At 43.5% G+C, this 15,916-nt stretch overlaps 1 protein-coding gene across 1 annotated transcript in view; it reads right to left on the bottom strand.

Annotated features, from left to right (window-relative positions):
* LOC142302472 (uncharacterized) overlaps positions 1–15,916 on the bottom strand; it is a 134,216-nt gene that overhangs the window by 82,869 nt on the left and 35,431 nt on the right. The window contains exons 4-8 of the mRNA XM_075343540.1: positions 12,152–12,250; positions 7,066–7,173; positions 4,500–4,595; positions 2,109–2,219; positions 1,904–2,023 (exon numbers count right to left, since the gene is read on the bottom strand). Coding sequence (XP_075199655.1) covers positions 1,904–2,023; positions 2,109–2,219; positions 4,500–4,595; positions 7,066–7,173; positions 12,152–12,250 — 534 coding nt within the window. The remainder of the gene's footprint in view (positions 1–1,903; positions 2,024–2,108; positions 2,220–4,499; positions 4,596–7,065; positions 7,174–12,151; positions 12,251–15,916) is intronic.

Genomic DNA, 15,916 nt, shown 5'->3' with positions numbered 1-15,916 from the left:
GCAGTACCACTGGCTGACTGTGGGTGGCGTGTGTCTCTTCCAGCTGAAGTTGCCAGCATTCAGCTATAGCCAATGGGAAGACACCACACCCTTCTTAGTTCCCCTCCTGTCTGCTGACCTCTGCCAGAGATAGTTCTGATTTCCTGGCTCCTGATCCGCCCTATTCTGTTTTGTGATTCCTGTGTGCTGACTTCTGCTTGTTTTCTGACTACCCTTCTGCCTGCTGTTTTTGTACCTCGCTGCCCGATCCAGATTTGACCTCTGCTACGTTTTCTGATTATGTCCTTGCCTGCCGATTCTGTCCCTGTTCTGCTATTCCTGGTTTGACCCTGCCTGACGACTACTCTCATCGGACTGCAGCCTGCCACAGGTAGTGATCTCCAGGGCCCTGTGTAATTCCAAATCCCTGTATAGGGGTTAAAGAGTTTCAGGATTCTGGGGGTCCTGCTTGGTGAGTGGCTTCCCTCTAGCCTGTCCATTACATCCCATCTGAGTCTGTTGATCCAGGCAGGCGCTACACAGGGGACAGGGAAGCAGTGAAAACTAATGAGCAGTGTGACACCTCCTAGTCCTTTTTACCACCATTTTACAGCACTATGTTTGGATACCCATAGACTTATATGGGGTTCAACATCCAGGCAGAAGGTTCACCATCCACCAGGACAACAACCCTAAACATACTGCCAGAGCTACAATGGAATGGTTTAGATCAAACCATATTCATGTGTTTGAATGGCCCAGTCAAAGTTCAGATTTAAATTCCAATGAGAACCTGTGGCAAGACTTGAAAATTACTGTTCACATATGCTCTCCATCCAATCTTATTGAGCTCGAGCTATTTTGCAAAGAAGAATGGACAAAAATTTCAGTCTGTAGATGTGCAAAACTAGTAGAGGCATACCCCAACAGACTTTCAGAAGTAATTGCAGAGCAAGGTGGTTCTACAAAGTATTGACTCAAGGGGGCTGAATACAAACACACATCACAATTTTCAGATTTATATTTTTAAAATATTTAGAAAATCAGTTATCATTTCCTTTACACATCATAAATACTTTGTGTTGGTATATTACATAAAATACAACTAAAATATATTTAAGTTTGTGGATGTAATGTGAAAATATGTGGAAACGTTGAGGGGTATGAATAATTTTCATGGCACTGTATATACACAGAAAAATGCAGCCACAGCCACAAACAGATTAGTAGCATGCAGCTGAGGAGCAGGGTCTGGCCAGTACAAATGGTGCACTGTGTAGACATACTTGGATGCCTCATCTCAAGAATGGGATGATCTCATCACCCATTCGGCACTCGAGAAAGCACTATGTGAATTGGACAGGTAGCTTTGCCTCTGACTGTCTCCACTGTAGTTTAGGGGAATTATGAAATATTAAGCAGTAAGCACAAACCCATGACCATTGTAAAAAGCCATGTGCATTTATCAAATTTTTCAGGACTAAAAACATTTTTTTGTACGATGATTTAGAAGCGGTTTTACTGCAAATGCAGATGAAAAAATGCTTTTAATACTGTTTGAATAAGATTCCTACTGGCTTTACTGGGAAAAGTTGAAAACAAAGTGAAAAAACAGCTGTGTGTGCACCAAGGAGCCTTCCCATTAAAATTAGTAAAGTGACATCAGACTTGAAAAACCCCATTAAATCATAGTGTATATTTAGTTGATTATATGTTCTGCATTTGCAAAGGCAAATTTGTTATTAACTGCTTTCTGTCAGGGTTCCTAAATGAGAATTTGAAAGTACATGAAATAGTAGAATCAAAAGATAACAAGTGGAGAACACAAATACAAAATAACAGGTTTTTCATGCTTATGTGTATGGACTGTAGTCAGGTTTTATATACACAGAAATTCCTATTCCAAACTATTCTTTCTACTTACAGAGTTTCGACCCAGTAGATCAGGGTGGTACTTGAGGGCAAGTGAAATGAGAAGTTCTGAATCCTTGCTTCCTTCCATAGCTGCTCCTGCCAAAACTGCAAAAACAAAATTCTCTTCTGCCTGTATAAAAAGTTCAAATATTGTAAATTTAGGACGTAAAGCTATTTTTTTATTTCTGTTTTAAAAATAACAACCTACTCCGTACCAAATTTTTGATATTTGGATTTGAGCCTCCCTCCAGAAGAGCTTGACACATTGCAGAAGACAAAGAAGGTGGTCTCAAGTGGGCAGCCAAGTGTAAAGGTGTATTACCATCCTACAAAATACAAAAAAAAAAAACAACTAATTTTCTTACCACAGTGAAGATCACCTCCAAAACAAAAGGACATGAAATATACAGAATGGAAAATAGCAAACAAAATAGTACTAATCTAATAAATGAAATCTAAAAATGTAAAGTTTATATATTATGGTATTATAGGAAGTGTGAAATTATGTTTTAAACAATTATTTGGGCCTAAAAAAATGCTTTTAGAAAATCATTATGTGATCAGTTTGATTCTTAGAATTTTAAATCATGCATAATTTAATAGTGCAACGTGATGCGATGCAACACTCGCACAGTGACAGTTCAGTTAACAGGACCATCGATGATGTCATAGTCATGTGACCAGTCTGTAAGCCAATGTCTGTACAACATTCACACCAGACTGGTCACATGGTTATGACGTCACGCAAGGTCCTTTAACCCGGGGGCACAGCAATGAAGCGGTCGGGAGACAGAGTCTGCAGGATCTGTAAGTATAATGACAATGTTTATTATTAACTATATTTGTTATTTTACAGCCCCCTCGCCCCATCCAATAACTGTAAAGCTCGAGTTCGGTGATCGGACACAAGTTCATGTTATCTTGATCCCGATCTTTACAAAACGATCGAGCAAGGCTCTCGATCTCGACCATCGACAGATCGCCAATCACTAACTATGACTATTTTACAGTCATTTCACAGCACCAAAATTCAGGTCCCCATTGACTTATATGGGGCTCAGAGTCAAGTTCTGGTCCCAAACTAAACTTTTTAACTAAAGTCTGGCTGAACCCGGTGAACCAGAACATACACGAATCCACGCATCCCTAGTCACACTCATTAAAAAGAGTGTCCACTACCCTTACTCAGTTACTGATTTTTCCGTAAATGCCTGCAGATACACATCTATACATTGTGCTGTACACAAATAGATACAAGGAAAAGTTGTACAAATGGAGATTAGATAGCTGTGTAGGCAGCAGTATACACAAAAGTAGCGAGTTAGTGTAATGCCAGGGTAGTGATGAGATTATCAGACTGCAGGCCAGCAAACGCAGTATGCCAGACACACTTTGCGCTAGCCATCACGCCACCGTACACCCTTAAGGGCCGGGGTACTTCACCCACCTTCTGGTCCTGGAAGGGGGAACTTTGGCAGAGCCCTTCCCAGGTGACAAATAGCATGGTGACTGGGCACAAATCTAATGCACCAAAAACAGTAAGGAAAGTATTAACTACTAAACAGGTATAAGGGGAGGCTAGGGACAAAGCCGAAACCAAAACTAAAAGACCAAAGCAGAGATCAAACCAGCAGCAACACAAACTACTAACCTTCCAACCCAGGAACAACTGAAAATAATCAGCACTCACCAGAGAATGTTGCAGGTTTAAATATCCCTCCCCTAGGTCAGCTGATACTGCTGAGGTAACTCCCAGTCTCCACCCTCAACCCAGAGTAGCAAGTGAGGGAGTGAAGATGATTGACTGGAAGGAACCTCCCACCACCTTGCTAAACTAGGAGACATGGCGTTCCATATCCTCTGGCAACAGCCAACACCAGCGGACCCCTGCACCGCACAATCGCTGGGAGCGATGGCGCCCCGTCTTTTAGAAATGCCACAACCTGAAGTGAGTCTCTTAGAGTGCAAAACACGGCCAGAGTGAGCACCTGCACTAGCTCTACTCACCAGAGGAAACCCTACCCTTCATGGCCAGTAAGGGGTGATAGGTGACCCAACAGAGCTGGAGCATGCCCAGGAGTGCGAATAACTGGCCTGGGTGCAGAGGTACCAGAAGGATTAACCTCCCTGGCCCCTGAAGACCTGACATGACGCCCACCATCATGCAAACCGCCAGACCTGATAGTGAGCCCTGCTGAATAGATCCCCACCGACACACAGAATAAAAGTCCCAAGGTTGTGATGTCAGGTCTGATTCCAGAGCCAAGAACTCAGGGAGAATCTGACCTGACATCACAGGAAGTCAGAGTTCTCAGCCAGAGAGCAGCTCAGGTTCCATAAGGATTTGAGAATGCAAGGTATTTACGAAAAGACCTTATCTATGGCAGTTATTTCTCATGAGATGGGCTTATAAAGTAGTGGCCAACTCCTTTAAAGGGAATCTGTCACCAATTTGACCTTTTTTAAACTGTTAATATGGGCATAAAGGTTATAGAATGCTGAAAAAAGCCATACCTTTATGTTTTTTCTAAAAACATTTAAGTGTCTATATGGACAACCCTTAGAAAATTACAGAACATAGTAATATGCTATTGTGATTTACATACTTGGTCTTGAAGGTTTGTGTCAACTCCCTTTTCTATAAGAAGCTTAACAGTTTCAATACTTGCACCACGCACAGCTTCATGGAGTAGGGTAAAGTCCTAGTAAAAACACAAACTGGCAATAAATAAAAACCATACTACAGTTAATTAGCTTCATGTAGGATTATGTGCTAATAAAAACACAAATCGGCAATATATAAAAATCATACTACAGCTAATTAGCTTCATGAAGAAGAGTAAAACCCTAAAAAACCTATACAGGCAAAATATAAAACACATACTACAGTTAGTTAACGTAAATGTGTAATGTAAATGTGCCGCCCCCGTGGGAGCAGCCGAGCTGCTCGGATCCGGGTTCGCTGTGGCTCGAGGGTCTCCGGACCCGGGGTCGTGCGGCCACTCAAATGAAAGGGGGTATTTACAGGGGATTTGATGTATAGTTCGTGATGCCACCCGTGGTGTACGGTAATGTGGGAGTACCGCCGCTGCTGTTGGGAGTACCCAGGGTGATGAAGTGGGGCAGCAAGGTGTCGTAGCCCTCTACGGGTAGGGGGGAATGCCCTGGGACTTAGTGTGGGGGACGGTGATGGTGCCGTGGGATGCAGGGTTCACTCTCGTACTCAGTTCACCGGGTAAACCAATTCTCTAAGTACCGCTGCCGCTGAGGGGAGCTCGTCCGGGTTCCATCCCCTATGGTGTTGCCTGGTGATCCGTGACCTGCCTCCTGGCACTAAGTTTAACTTCAACTTGATGGCCCGGTAGTATGGAACTTGCCGGGCCCCGCTCCCCACTGTGGCTAAGTGTGGGAGTTTGCTCTCAGGGCTCACGCTTGGGATTTTCTGGACCGTTTTGCATTGGAAAGTGCTATCCTCCTCATTGCGCTAGTGCCCCAATTCTGGAGCGGGTGGGAACAGATCATAAAGGCTCCATTCTCAGGTGAATTGTCGGGTTGCCTGAAGCTACTCCCTGACCTAGGGTCCGTGTACCCTGTCGTGCCTTCGGCCCAGACCAGTGACAGTGCTAGGCTGCTGGCTGTCCTCCTCGACAGGTCCAGACACCTCGCCACAGTCCCCTGCAACCGGGGGTCTGACTCCTCTAGGCCCAGACCACCGTCTGCAACCTAGATAACTTCTCCAGGAGCCACCGCTCCCTACTTCCTCTCTCTACTCCTCTCAACTCTCAACTCTTACTCTTACTGACTACACTCCTCACCTCCCCTCCCTGACCCCCCAGGTGGGCGACTCTATTCCACTCAAGCCGTCCACTGGTGTGCCTGGTAGGTGTGGTGCAGGGTGTATCTAGGATTTGATTTGCTGTTGGAGGCAACACCACTAAGATAGTGACCCAGAACCAAGAGAGAGGTGGAATACCACACAGAAGGGCAGTTTGTGCAGTACCCTGTGACGACCTGATAGTCCAGGGGCGTCACATAAAGATGAAGAGTAAAGGCCACTTTACACACAGAGATAAATCTGCGGCAGATCTGTGGTTGCAGTGAAATTGTGGACAATCAGTGCCAGGTTTGTGGCTGTGTACAAATGGAACAATATGTCCATGATTTCACTGCAACCACAGATTTATCTCTGTGTGTAAAGTGGCCTTAACGTCAAATACATGAAATATCTTGCACTAATTTTCAGTCACAGCCCACACTATTGTCCAAAGTTGCATTCAGTGCTGCACTCATCACGCACGCTGCCTTACACATTCCCAACAGCTAAGTTGACCTCAAATAATGGGCAGAGAAAATATTTTTTCCCAATATGAATTACACATTGCTTGTTGCAAGATGCCACTTTCCAGATTTCCATTAATAAAACCCCAGAAAATGCTGTGTGTAGAAATTGAGCAAGAAAATAGTTTTGGGAAATTTTAGCTTTGAAGCCTAGAGGATAATGACTGCAGTTAGGATAAGTACAAGTAATAAAATGCATTTTCAAAGTTATTTGAAAATTTACCAAAAAGAAAACTTTCATAGCAGTAAGTTTCTGATGCTAGATGTGCCATATATCTGTAGAATGGAAACTGACGCCACTATTGGGCACTAGACTGAGAACCCCAATATAATGCCATAGAGGGAAAACAAGCAGGTGATATGATGCATGTAAATGATTAGCCCTGCCATGATGCACCGAGCGCCCGTACTTGGTTTGAACAGTCACTCTGTGCTGGCAGGGTCCCTTTAAGTGTTTGCAACTTGAGGTAAAGTTGTCCGTTCAGTGAGCTGTATGATTTCCGCTAAGTTTCAGGTGGAAGTGCCAAAGTACACATACACTAACTCCTTCCTTAATGCACAAGGAGGGAAAGCAGGCAATTAAAAGTTCTGGAAATGAAAAACACAGCTCTCACTAAAACAATTGGCTAATCAGATGTGCAGCGGCAAGGTGCCCACTTACTTTTCTTTCATGTGGGCATTCTACTAGCTTTTATATTGTTGCATGTTACAGTACTTCTCATTGGTAATGTTTGTACAAACCATACAGATGGGATCCACGTAAGACACATGGACACAAACCAGTCAATTCAATGAAAGCTGCATATTGTTTGTAAATACCATCATCACTCATACCTTAATGCTTCTTAGATGGATGATGTTGTTTGGTTGTGAAGATAGAAGCATTTCCAGGGCTTGCACATTCCCACCAAAAGCTGCCATGTGCAGAGGAGTAAGACCACTCTGTATGGAACAAGACCAATACACGTACACAACGTGCTCATTTATACAATACGGTACATGATAATATACATTTTTCACATGGTAACAGAGTCATAAACTAAAGCAGTAAGCAATTATAACACACAAGTAGTAGTTGGCAATGGCATGAGAAAAAATATTGGCAAATATGGAAAAAACAATACGCAAGTGTAACATGGAAGTGATAGGTTAAATAAGGGTAAGAAGAGATATGTCATGTGAAATGTAGCAGTGACAATATAAGGAATACTTGAATTAAGATCATATTTAATATAGTAAGACTTGGTCACAGCTGTAGGTGCAATCAACACATCAAAGCTACCACGTTAGGGAGAAGGGGTATGAATGGGTACAGTGGCATAAAGCTTAAGGCTTAATAAATTGTAAAGTGCTTTCAAATATACTGGTGCTATGTAAATAAAGATTATTATTACTATTAATTACTATTAACAACAAAAGGCATTAATACATTTTAGGACAACACCCCAGAGTAAGGAAGTACATTGATAACGCAGGAAAACGTAGCAACAGAATTTGCATCCAAAAGGTAATGAAGTTTCCTTAAGTGCAGTGGGGTCAGCAAGGGGGCTGAGCACAGTGTGATTGATTACAATGTGGTCCAAAATAAAATAAAGATTCAGCTGTTACTAACACAGGCAAAAATTCCAGTAAGCCTGAGCAATGTAAGAACCTGTAAAACATGTATGCAGCTTTGTGAAAGAAACACTTCACTAGAGGCCATTTTCATGTGCTGTTTTATATATCCTCTGTGTCAAACTATCGCCCCATATCCCTTCTCCCCTACGCCTCAAAACTACTGGAACAGCATGTCCATCTTGAATTGTCCTCATACCTCTCCTCCTGCTCCCTCTTTGACCGGCTTCAATCTGGCTTCCGACCACATCATTCTACCGAAACTGCCCTAACCAAAGTCACCAATGATCTACTAACCGCCAAAGCCAAGCGACACTACTCTATCCTCCTCCTCCTGGACCTGTCTTCTGCCTTCGACACAGTAGACCATTCCCTCCTACTACAGATTCTCTCATCTCTGGGCATCACAGACTTGGCCCTATCTTGGATCTCCTCATACTTAACCGACCGAACTTTCAGCGTCTCCCATTCTCACACCACTTCCTCATCTCGCCCCCTATCTGTCGGTGTCCCTCAAGGCTCAGTTCTTGGACCCCTGCTGTTCTCCATCTACACCTTCGGCTTGGGACAGCTCATAGAGTCCCACGGCTTCCAGTATCATCTCTATGCCGATGACACACAGATCTACCTCTCTGGACCTGACAATACCTCTCTACTAACCAAAATACCACAATGTTTGTCTGCTATTTCATCCTTCTTCTCTGCACGATTCCTAAAACTTAACATGGACAAAACAGAGTTCATTGTCTTTCCTCCTCCTCACTCATCTCCTCCAACAAGCCTTTCCATCAAACTTGATGGTTGCTCACTCACCCCAGTCTCACAAGCTCGTTGCCTTGGAGTGACCCTCGACTCTGCTCTATCCTTCAAGCCACACATCCAAGCCCTCTTCACCTCATGCCGATTACAACTCAAAAATATCTCCCGGATCCGTGCTTTTCTTAACCAAGAATCTGCAAAAACATTAGTGCATGCCCTCATCATCTCCCGCCTCGACTACTGCAACCTCCTGCTCTCTGGCCTCCCTTCCAACACTCTTGCACCCCTCCAATCTATCCTAAACTCTGCAGCCCGCTTAATCCACCTCTCCCCTCGCTACTCCCCAGCCTCGCCACTCTGCCAATCCCTTCACTGGCTTCCCATCGCCCAACGACTCCAGTTCAAAACATTAACCATGACATACAAAGCCATGCACAACCTGTCTCCTCCCTACATCTGTGACCTAGTCTCCCAGTACCTACCTGCACGCAACCTTAGATCCTCACAAGATCTCCTTCTCTGCTCCTCTCTTATCTCCTCTTCCCACAATCGTGTACAAGATTTCTCCCGTGCATCCCCCATACTCTGGAACGCTCTACCTCAGCACATCAGACTCTCCCCTACCGTGGAAAGCTTCAAGAGGAACCTCAAGACCCACCTCTTCCAACAAGCCTACAACCTACAATAGCCCTCAGCCCAGTAGACCACTGCGCAACCAGCTCTGTCCTCACCTATTGTACCATCACCCATTCCCTGTAGACTGTGAGCCCTCGCGGGCAGGGTCCTCTCTCCTCCTATACCAGTCTGTCTTGTACTGTTAATGATTGTTGTACGTATACCCTCTTTCACTTGTAAAGCGCCATGGAATAAATGGCGCTATAATAATAAATAATAATAATAATAATAATAATAATAATAATAATATATATACTTATATATACTAGCTGTAGTACCCGGGCGTTGCCCGGGATAGTGACGGTCTCTCTGTCTGTCTCCCATCTTCGTCTGTCTCTGTCTATCTGTCTGTTTCTGTCCGTCTGTCTGTTTGTCTGTCTCTTTCCGTCTGTCTCTGTCTGTCTCTGTATAATGCTGGTGTCACACATAACGACAACGACATCGCTGTTACGTCACCATTTTCTGTGACGTAACAGCGACCTTGTAAGTCGCTGTTATGATCGCTGCTTAGCTGTCAAACACAGCGACGCAGCAGCGATCATAACGTCGCTACATGTGCAGAGAGCAGGGAGCCGCGCACACTGCTTAGCGCTGGCTCCTTGCTCTCCTAGCTACAGTACACATCGGGTTAATTAACCCGATGTGTACTGCAGCTACATGTGCACAGAGCAGGAGCCGGCACTAGCAGCAAGAGCGGCGGAGGCTGGTAACGAAGGTAAATATCGGGTAACCAGGGAAAGGTCTTCCCTTGGTTACCCGATGTTTACAGTGGTTACAGCTTTCCGCAGCTGCCAGACGCCGGCTCCTGCTCCCTGCTCGCTTCATTTCGTCGCTCTCTCGCTGTCACACACAGCGATGTGTGCTTCACAGCGGGAGAGCGACGACGAAAAAATGAAGCAGGACATTCAGCAACGAGCAACGACCTCACAGCAGGGGCCAGCTCGTTGCTGGATGTCACACACAGCGACAGCGGCGGGACGTCGCTGCAACGTCACAGAAAATGGTGACGTAGCAGCGACGTCGTTGTCGTCGTCGCTGTGTGTGACACCACCTTTAGTCTCTCTATCTGTCTCTCTCTATGTATCTGTCTGTCTCTCTTTATCTCTGTGTTTGTCTGTCTATTTCCCCGTCTGTCTCTTTCCCCGTCTATCTCTTTTCCTGTCTGTCTCTTTTCCCGTCTGTCTCTTTCCCTGTCTCTTTCCTTGTCTGTCTCTTTCCTCATCTTTTTCCTTTTCCCTGTCTCTTTCCTTGTCTCTGTCTCTTTCCCTGTCTGTCTCTTTCCCCATCTGTTTCTGTCTCTTTCCTCAACTGTCTCTGTCTCTTTCCCTGTCTCTTTCCTTGTCTGTCTCTTTCCCTGTTCCTGTCTCTTTCCCTGTCTCTTTCCTTGTTTCTTTCCCTGTCTCTTTTCCTGTCTCTTTCCTTGTCTCTTTCCTTGTCTCTTTCCTTGTCTCTTTCCTTGTCTCTTTCCCTGTCTCTTTCCCTGTCTCTTTCCCTGTCTCTTTCCTTGTCTCTGTCTCTTTCCCTGTCTGTCTCTGTCTGTCTCTCTGCTTCTTGTCCTGTCTGCCTGTCTCTTTCCCTGTCAGTCTGTGTCTGTCTGCCTCTGTCTGTCTCTTTCACTGTCTGTCTCTCTCTCTTTCCCTATGTCTCTCTCTTTCCCTGTCTCCCTCTCTCTGTCTCTCTCTGTCTGTCTGTCTCTGTCTCTTTCTGTCTCTCTCTATCCGTATCCCCACTGACACATCTTGTTACCTCACACATAAGCGTCTAATACTAACAGTTTATTTTGTTCCTATAGCAACCACTGACAGTTACTATTAATAGTCTGTAGCTCACACCTCCATTCAGTTTAATGGCAGGTTTATTGGAGAGTAACTGTAAAGCGCGGGGTTAAATTTTCCCGTCAAAATATAGTCTATGACGTTCCCTGAGTTACAAGGGGTGTCTGTGCAAAATTTCGTGATTGTAAATGCGACGGTGCAAATTCCCTTAGCGGACATACATACACACATACATACATACATACATACATGCACTGAGCTTTATATAATAGTTATATATATATATATATATATATATATATATTGATATTTTTCATCTTTATTTGTCAGCTGAAACGAGAGCGAAAGAGGAAAAATATAATGTAATAATGTAAAGATGTGGATATGTTTTGGAACAACTCCTGGTTATGGTTCACAAATACTGATGCAAAATGCTTCACCAAAATTGGTCAGTGTGAAAGTCTTAAGGGGGCTTTACACGCTACGATATCAGTGCCGATATCGCTAGTGTGCGTACCCGCCTCCATCGTTTGTGCGAAACGGGCATATCGCTGCCCGTAGCGCACAAAATCGCGCACCCCCGTCACACGGACTTACCTTCCCTGCGAAGTCACTCTGGACGGCGATCCGCCTCCTTTCTAAGGGAGCGGGTCATGCGGCGTCACAGCGACATTACACAGCAGGCGTCCAATAGAAGCGGAGGGGCGGAGATGAGCGGGACGCAACATCCCGCCCACCTCCTTAATTCCGCATAGCCGGTGGAGGCAGGTAAGGAGATGTTTGTCGCTCCTGTGGTGTCACACACAGCGATGTGTGCTGCCGCAGGAACAAGGAACAACATCGCTAATGAGAGGTAAACGATTTTTTGTTTTAGGACGACCTCTCCGCGGCAAACGATTTTGGCTGCTTTTGCGATCGTTTTAGGTTGCACAAAAGCGTCACACGCTGCGATATCGTTAATGACGCCGGATGTGCGTCACTAACAACGTGACCCTGACGATAAAACATTAACGATATCGTAGCGTGTAAAGCCCCCTTTAGTGCATGAACCTCATCTCTTCGCATGTGTTTAACTCAAGCATTGCAAGCCTACATACCGCATTTTGACTCTGTACGCTGTATCCATGCTGTATCAGTCTACGGACTTCGTCTACATTGCCAGCATGGGCAGCATAGTGTAGAAGTGTGTTCCCGTACTGCAAGAGATAGGATACATTACTTTATTCGGTGTAACATTCATGACAGGTAGGCTCTGTTCACAGTACATTTGACCACAGAATTGACCGTAATTAAAATTAAACAAAGGTGTATTTTGGTCAGTGCATCATTGTGTAAGCCAAAGCCTAGAACACAGTATAATGGAAAGATTTACATCTCTTCTGTGTTTTGGACTCAGTCCTGGTTTTGAATTATGAAAAGTGATACAAAATAAGTGATCTTCTACAGAAGAGTATCCATAAGACTTTTTGAGGCACATGTATGCCAAAAGAGAGTACTTTTTGGTGAATGTTTGGAGGATTTATTTTATAACTTATTTTTTATACAATTAAAAACATTGGATGGAGAAGTTTTAGTGTGGAATTATAGAAGGATATACCAAAGGGGTATTTTGAATACAGGAAACTGTACATTAATTTATACTCCAAAATCTAATAACTGAAGATAAATCTTTCTTCCCATAATATCACTTTTGTGAGATCACATCTTAATCTGTTGTAAATTCGGTTGTTCCACAGCTTGAAGATCATAAATATTTAGCTTTTTATTGTGTATGCGTTAAAAATAGTACAAAGCATTCCAAATCATGGGCATTCTATCCAAGAAAACTACAAGTCCCACGCAGGCCTGTGGAGTCGGAGTCTGTGTCCATTTTGGTAGAATCGGAGTTGGAGTCTGTATAAAATGGACTGACTCTGACTCCTAAACTATATAATAAATTGGGTACAACGGTTCCATGCAGTATGTGATGAATATTTTTACATAAGAATTTGGTAAAGTTATGAAATGTCCTTTAAATGTCGGTTCTATTCCTGATCAAAGGATCTAGGCTTTTAGTTGAGAAGAATCTGTGCTGCACTTCAGCTACATGATATTAATAGTGATGTTACCATTTTACTATAGTAAATTTATCACAAACATGAGGCATGTATAGTTGAAACCAGAAGTTTCCATCCACTATCTATAAAGACACATCTGCATGTTTTTCTCACTATCTGAAATGAAATCAGAATAAACCTTTCCTGTTTTAGGTCAATTAGGAACCATTGGTATTTATATTTGCCAAATGCTAGAATAATGAGAGAGAGAGAGTGAGAATGTTTTAAGGTATTTTTATTACATTTTGCAAACTCAAATGTTTACATACACTAAAGCGGGCTTTACACGCTACAATATCGTTAATGAATTATCGTCGGGGTCACATTGTTTGTGACGCACATCCGACGTCATTAACGATATCGCAGTGTGTGACACTTATGTGCGACCTAAAACGATCGCAAAAGCGGCAAAAATCGTTTGCCGCTGAGAGGTAGTCCTAAAACAAAAAATCGCTTACCTCTCATTAGCAGAACGGCCAGAGCGACATCGCAGGACAGGTAAGTCCGTGTGACGGGGGTAAGCGAGGTTGTGCACGACGGGCAGCGATTTGCCCGTGTCGCACAACCAACGGGGGCGGGTACAATCGCTTGCGATCTCGCTAGCGAGATCGCCGCGTGTAAAGCCCGCTTTAGAGTACTATGACTTTAACATGGAACAGCCCATATGATGATGTCATGTCTTTCAAAGTTTCTGATAGGTTTATTGGCAATAACTGCGTTAATTAGAGACACAACTGTGAATGTATTTTAATGCACACCTGAAACACACTGCTTCTTTGTGTAGCATCATGGGAAAGTCAAAAGAAATCAGCCAAGATCTCAGATAGAGAATTGTGGACTTGCACAAGTTTGCTTCATCCTTGGGTGCAATTTCCACATACCTGAAGGTGCCTCATTCATCTGTACAAACAATTATATGCAAGTACAAACAAGATGGGAATGTCCAGCCATCATATCGCTCAGCAAATGGACGGGTTCTGTGTACCAGAGATGAACATGCTTTGGTCAGACATGTGCATATAAAGCGAAGAACAAAAGCAAAAGACCTTTTGAAGATGCTGACGGAAGCTGGTAAATTTGTGTCATTATCCACAGTGAAACGAGTACAGTATCAACATGGGCTAAAAGGCCACTCTGTCAGGAATAAGACAAGAAGAAGGTGAGTATTCAGCACCAATGTAGATAAAAAAAAACCTCTCAAATTTATTGGAAAAGATTAAAACATGATAAAATGCAGGACACTGACGCTTTTTGGACATCAGTCCTTAGGCGTAGATACCTACGTATTTACGACTAAGGACTGACATCCGAAACGTGTCAGGTGTCCTGCGTTTTATAACATTTTTAATCTTTTCTAATAAATTTGAGAGTTTTACCTACATTTGAGCTGGACACTCACCTTCTTCCTGTCAACTTTCTGTGGAAGCCAGCCGCGTACATCTGTGCACCTGCAACAAAGTCCAGATCAATACCATGATTACTTAGACATTCTATGGACTCTTGTTGAGCTGATCAAACTTGTTTTGTTTCTGCCAGGAAGAATCCACTACTCCAAAAGAAATAAAAAAGGCAGATTAATGTTTGCAAATACACACAGGAACAAAGACCTTAATTTTTAGAGATATGTCCTGTGGTCTAAAGAAACTAAAATTGAACTGTTTGGCCATAATGACCATCGTTACAGTCGGAGGAAAAAGGGAAAAGCTTTGAAGCCTAAGAACACCATCCCAACTGTGAAACATGGGGATGGCAGCATCATGTTGTGGTGTTGTTTTGCTGAAGCTGGGACTGGTACACTTCACAAAATCCATGGCATCATGAGAAAAGAAGATTATGTGGCAATACTTAAGCAACAACTCAATACATGAGCCAAAAACTTAAAGCTTGAATTGAAATGGGTCTTCCAAATGGACAATGACCCAAAGCATACTGCCAAACTAGTTACAAAGTGGCTTAAAAATAACAAAGTCAATGTTTTGGAGTGACCATCACAAAGCCCTGATCTCAATCCTATTGAAAATTTTTGGGCAAAGCTGAGAAGGCTGAAGCAAGCAAAGCGACTTACAAACATGGCTCAGTTACACCAGTTCCAGTTCTGTAAGGAGGAATGGGCCCAAATTCCTACCAACTATTGTGGGAAGGGGGCGTGGCCTGGACGGCAATGTGAGGAGACGTGTCTGTGGAGCTCTCCTGCAAACACCCATGATAAATACCTGAACACCGCTGTTATCACTGCCTCAGCCGGCTGTCAGGAAGTTAAGGTGGTGAGGACTTGTCTGGGGTGAGTCTGGTGGATGCAGAGCGGTGCCATGGTCCGTCACAGGCAAAAAGATAATGGAGGCGGGAAAGTCCCTAGCTCTCAAGATGGTGCCATGATAAAGCAGAAAGCTGAAATAGTTAATGCAGCCTGTCAGCAGAGGATGCAGGTCCCAGCAAGGCTGGAGAAGTTTGCCTGGACTCCAGAGAAATCATGTCAGCATATACAGTTAGGTCCAGAAATATTTGGACAGTGACACAATTTCCGCGAGTTGGGCTCTGCATGCCACCACATTGGATTTGAAATGAAACCTCTACAACAGAATTCAAGTGCAGATTGTAACGTTTAATTTGAAGGTTTGAACAAAAATATCTGATAGAAATTGTAGGAATTGTACACATTTCTTTACAAACACTCCACATTTTAAGAGGTCAAAAGTAATTGGACAAATAAACCAAACCCAAAAAAAAAAATTTTATTTTCAATATTTTGTTGCGAATCCTTTGGAG

This window comes from Anomaloglossus baeobatrachus, chromosome 4 (assembly GCF_048569485.1).
Source record: "Anomaloglossus baeobatrachus isolate aAnoBae1 chromosome 4, aAnoBae1.hap1, whole genome shotgun sequence".
Taxonomy (NCBI): domain Eukaryota; kingdom Metazoa; phylum Chordata; class Amphibia; order Anura; family Aromobatidae; genus Anomaloglossus; species Anomaloglossus baeobatrachus.
The sequence above is the reverse complement of the archived record's forward strand: the minus strand, read 5'-3'. Positions and strand labels throughout refer to the sequence as shown.